A 5,794-nucleotide genomic window follows, 5' to 3' on the forward strand; every position below is an offset into this window, starting at 1 on the left:
AAAATCTAAAAATTTAAAACTTTACATTGTAACTTTTACGTTTCGACAATTCAATATTAAAGGAATTAAAACTTTGCCACAAACTCAATTCTTCAATTCTTTATCTTTGCAACCTGATAGTGTAAACCTTTAATATTTCAAATTTAGATTATTTAATTTAACAGAATTCATAGTTTCAAACATATAAGGTTTACGACTATGGGTGGCGATGAAATAGAGATTAGAAAATCAGAGTTTGTGGCAATGCTGCTCAATTCCTATATTGTGGATTTCGCGGAATTTTTTATTTTACTGATTTTTTAAAGCTGTATATTTTTTGGGGTGTACAGAATCTATCTTTAACCCCAAAAAAGGGCTAGCAGTTTTTATAAAAAGAATTAAGGTATCTTTTACATAATCAATTAGACTATATCCTTTTACACCTGCCAAGTGCCTACACTATCCAATCACAAATTAAACAGTCATAAGGACCACGACCACAATCACTATATATACAATACTAAAATATGAATATTCTAGCCCCATCATTTATAATTTTGTTAATTACTACTAATTAATTAAAACAAGAAACAAGCGCTTTAAAGTACTTAAATCTTTATATCATAGACTCAAAAAAAAAATATAAACTAAATGGAATAGATTAGAATACATGCAAAGATGCTTTGGTCTCAATTATCGATGAATAAATGTTTCGTAAATATTTAGATCACTGAGCAGTACCTGTGTATTCTCATGACCGAAGAGATGAATCATACAGAAGTTATGTACAGCTAGCAGAGGAAATAGTTTAGTTAGCTCCTGTACATAAACTACTCTACACCTAAATATAGAAGTTATGTACAGCTAGCAGAGGAAATAGTTTAGTTAGCTCCTGTACATAAACTACTCTACATCTAAATATAGAAGTTATGTACAGCTAGCAGAGGAAATAGTTAATTAGCTCCTTTACATAAACTACTCTACACCTAAATATAGAAGTTATGTACTCTGTACAGATAGTAAAAAAACCGGGGTAAATATTAAAAAATATTGATATTTACTTTCCTGAAGTTGTAGAAAATAATTATTTACATTGAATTTTTGGAAATCACATGAGGCTATAGCTATAGGCAATAGCTAGATTCGTTTCACATAAACTTTAAATATGTTTAGACTTTTAAACGGTTTTACGACAATCTGATGAGGGTCCAACGATTTAAAATTGTAGTCTCTAGAAGTTTGCTTTTATCAAACATGCAAATTTGTTATCCTAGGTGAAAATATAAGGCAAAAATAAACAAAAACTATCGTTTAAAAAACCCAAAAACTATCTTTTTATAACGTTCTTTTTTGTCTTATGTTTTATTCTAGGGTAATAAATTTGCATGTTTTATAAAGAAAACTTCTACAGAATAAAGTTTTACAATGTTGGAACCTTCTCATATTGTCGTAAAACCTTTTAAAAGTCTAAAAACATTTAATGTTTCTATAAAACGAATCTGGCTATTGCCCATCCCTTACTGTGACCTGTTCGCTAGCGTACACTCCAGATTCACGGCAATTTGAAAACACATTTTTAGAGATAAACATGGAGGGTCACTTAAAATTACGGCTACAGTAACTTTTATGCCCATGACTACCTGTACACCTTGGAATTCCAAATGATCCCGGAGTTCGCTTGCTCTCCTGGATTTTGGCTAAAATAGAAAGCTTTAAAAAAGCCAAATTGGACAAAATAAATCTGGAAATATGAGTTTAATTTCTTTAAAAAAATGATCTTCAAAGTAAAATCTCGATTCTGGATGAGATAAAAAAAATACAAAAGCTATCACAAAAATTAAAAAATAAAACCAACATGGAGTAAATTTTCACCAAAGTATAGAAAAAATTTTACCTCTGACAGAAATGAATTTTATAATCAGAATTTCCTCCTTCTGGGAGAATCAACGATTCTAGTTTCTCCAAGCTTCCTAAAATATTTTCTGTTTTCTTATTTGAAAATAAATATTTTTTTACAGAAAATATGTATTTTTTATTTTTTATGCACGTCAAACAGTTTTTTAATGATAATTGAGAAACATTTCTTTATTTGAAGAACTTTTTAACTTTTGGATTAAAATATTATTGTAAAACTTATGTTGAAATTTACCATTAGTTTGCAATGTGATGATTGCTGGTTCTAAAGATTGAATTGTATTTTTCAGAAACTCAATTTCATTCAAGTCTTCTCCGGCCCAGTCTAAACAACAACCGTAAACAAAAAGTTAAACTAGGTTCGGATACCTGAACTATTTTTTAACTGGTTCAGATACACATGTTGTGCAGGTGGAAGAAGACTGGACCAGGAGTAATATTTGATTGTGATCTGATATTTAAGCGCCATAAAAAATGATATTTTTTAAAGCAAAATTGCAATATTGATCTCAATCTTTTCAGAACATTTATAATACAAAATGCAATAGAAGAACATTCTTACTCGATCATTTAGGTACAACACGATTTAGAATGAGGTGGCAAAAGAACTAATATATATATTTAATGGAATATTGTATACAGTTTTATCATTTGTTGAGAACAATAAAATCGTATTATCATAGTTCTCAAACCGGATTTCTACAGAATACTAAAAATGGAGTAGATAATTGAACTTGAAAACAGTCGAGAAGATGAGTCCTATAAGGTGAGTAAAACACAGCATTTGCAGGTGCAGTCGCTGAACAACACAGAACAAAGATTTTTTTCTATAAAAAGATGTTGCAAGGCCCAACATGGTGAAGTACGCCTGCAGTATGGAAACATTACAACAAAATGGCGGTTTTATTTTCGGATTAATTCCACTCTATACTTATCTATTCGCTTTGTTAAGATATTAGCGACATAAAAAGGAAGTTGAACTAGCACAATCTATTTCAATTACAATTCTCTCCTTTATAAAATCCGAATTTTGAAGAAGGGAAACGTCCTAAGAAATTAGGAAATAAGCGAGGTTATTTTTATTTTTAAAAGTCAAGTAAATAGACTACAGATGTAAATGTAGCATGTCGTGCCAGTACAGCTATAGGCCTACGTAGCCTACCCTGTGAAAGCAGATAAAGAGTCTGTGTAGTATATTTGAATTTTCGAGCCGGGTCAACCTTTCTAGTCCCAGTTTGTACTGTATCGCCAGGACATTGGGTAAATGAAGCAGAATTTCAAGTGACCCTCCATGCAAAGATGACAATGTCCAATTAACGACGGTATTCTTTTAACCATTGACAATTAGAGAGAGCTATTTGTTACAGTTTTACTTTAGAAACGGTTTATAAAAATTCGAAAGAAACCATTTATTTCTAGAAAGGGAATATTAATATTGTTCAAACTTAAATCTAATTTTAAACGCGTATATTTTGTATATTAAAGAGAATAAGTCCAACAACAATGATCAAATAAAGGTTTTAAGGGTACCGTTGTAAATTGGGCATTGACATCTTTTCATGGAGGGTCACTTGAAATTACGCTTACAGTCTATTTAACTTAAAACAATCCACTGTATTTAAATGGTTTATAAAAAAAGGATCAACCTTCATATTTTTTTCTTAAATTATTTTTTAAAATATGCATATCTTTATGTTTAAATAAAAATGAAGTATCATCTAGATATAGTACAAAAAAATCAAAAACCGGTTTTTAAAAATTAAAGAGTCGCTTCCGTCTGTGTATATTAATCTTAATTAAATAAGGGAACATGACAGAAAAAGTCTCTGAAGTTTATGATGTTTGAAAATTTTAGTTTGTGGCTAAGATTTAATTCCTTTCCAACATTGATAAGGTAAAGTTTGTCACCTTGTCTCCAGTATTCCTTGATAGGACTTCGGACTCTGTTATATCGATATAGGGTTTTTGTTCCAGCAGATAAACCCAGCAGAGAACTCCCTCCCTAGTGTTCAAACAAAAAAGTAGGATTTTTTACTTAGATAAAAATATAAATAGGGATGAGGGGACGGCTCAAAAAAGCAAATTTGGGACTAAACAAACAAAGTCCCACAATCCCAAGGACATGTTTTATTTCAAATGACCATTAATTTAAAACCTCTAAACCGTTTTCATATCAAGGATGAATGAAATATCCTAATTTCTTTAGCTTAAAATATAGTATTTTGAATTGGGGTTCTGTAATCTGTATAACAGTGACTTACAGATTTATTCCACAGAAACGATGGAAAACATTTTCAGAATTCAACACGTTAGGAGAGTTATAGAGTATAACCATTGTGAATCGTACTTGGCACTCTTTAAATGGATGGTCCACCGTTCACCTTCAGCTATAAAGTTTTTAGATTCTGAAAGTAGACTATGTCTAGACCTAGCATGTAGATTTTAAAAAATCCCTGTCTAGCCCTTTTTGAGAAAATTCCATTTAAACTTTGTTGTGTAGTTTAGACTGAAAAAAGGCGTTTGACTCAAAATTTTTCATGAGAATATTAGGAAACCCAAAAACGTTTTGAGCTTTTCTGCATAATTATTATAATCATATGATAAATTTATCAGTGTAGAATTAAGAAATAGAAAGAAATTAACCATATACACAATGATTCATAGGGTTTAAACCTCAAATGTTTCAAAATGAATCATATTTTGATGTATAAATCTAGTTTTCTCCACTATTTGTCCAAAGAGGCTGAAATGTAAAGGGTTCAGACTCTTTTTATGAAATACCTGAAATACACTGAAATTTTTTGTTAAGGGTTTAAATTTCATAGAGCTCATTAACCAGGTGAAGCTTTATTGAAAACAAAGTATTACTTAAAAATACAATGTTACTCTCAGAGCCCTTAACAGTTTAATGGTCAATAAAAGGAAAAAAGATTAAAATCTACATTTTGATAATTAAAATATCTTTTGAATAGGTCATGGGCTCGCAAATTACTTTGGTGGATATCCAGAAAGCTTAAAAAACAATGAAGACGGTTGAATCTGCAATATAAAAAAATGAGATAACTTGTATGGACGAATAGTGGAAAAACAAGATTTATACATCAAAATGTATCATTTGAGGTTTAAACCCGATAAAACATTGTTAATATGGTAAATTTCTTTCTTTTTCTTAATTCTACATTAATAAATTTATCATATGATTATAATAATTTTCCTAAGTTTCCTAATAATCTCACGAAAACTTTTGAGTCAAACGCCTTTTTTCAGTCTAAACTACACAACAAAGTTTAAATGGAATTTTCTCAAAAAGGGCTCGACGGGGATTTCTAAAAATCTACATGCTAGGTCTAGACATAGTCTACTTTCAGAATTTGAAATCTTAGGTTTCTTTGTTTTTAAAACCTATAGGGTGTCCGACGAAACATGACAGATGGTGAATAGTTTTGAATGTCTTCTTCCAAATACTATACTAAATATTAAAGACTTTTTGCAGTTTATTGCGTTAAAAATATTTTTTGATCAAATATATTTTACGTTGAAATCAATTTACTATAATATGACTTCCAAAATCCCATGTGTCATATTTTTGTTTCTTTCTGTTTGGTATCAATGAATTTCGCAAATTAGGAAAGAAGACATTTAAAACTATTTACCAACTGTCATTTGTGGTATACACTGTACTTTATAGCTGAGTTGAACGGTGGATTCAACATTTGTTGATTTGATTTTATTCAAACCATTTAATTTTGAGATTTCTAAATAATCCAAGAAGGTTGTGATAAATATTGTTAAATTTGTAAAGAAGGTCTATTTAAAAACTTCCCCAATTTTTAAATATTTTTTTCAAATGCACTTTTTTTCCCTTCTGGCTAGGGCTGTCTGAATCTCCGTTGTTTGACAT

At 30.0% G+C, this 5,794-nt stretch overlaps 1 protein-coding gene across 1 annotated transcript; it reads right to left on the reverse strand.

Moving 5' to 3' along the window:
- Positions 1-672: 672 nt before the first annotated feature.
- On the reverse strand, positions 673-5,794 carry LOC111706071 (uncharacterized). The gene is made up of 6 exons (XM_023478829.1): positions 5,747-5,794; positions 3,802-3,895; positions 2,129-2,218; positions 1,874-1,949; positions 1,620-1,676; positions 673-820 (listed from the first exon to the last, which is right to left on the reverse strand). The coding sequence occupies exons 1-6, from the start codon at positions 5,792-5,794 to the stop codon at positions 673-675; spliced, it is 513 nt and encodes a 170-aa protein (XP_023334597.1).

The sequence above is a fragment of the Eurytemora carolleeae genome, unplaced genomic scaffold (genome assembly GCF_000591075.1).
Source record: "Eurytemora carolleeae unplaced genomic scaffold, Eaff_2.0 scaffold584, whole genome shotgun sequence".
NCBI lineage: Eukaryota > Metazoa > Arthropoda > Copepoda > Calanoida > Temoridae > Eurytemora > Eurytemora carolleeae.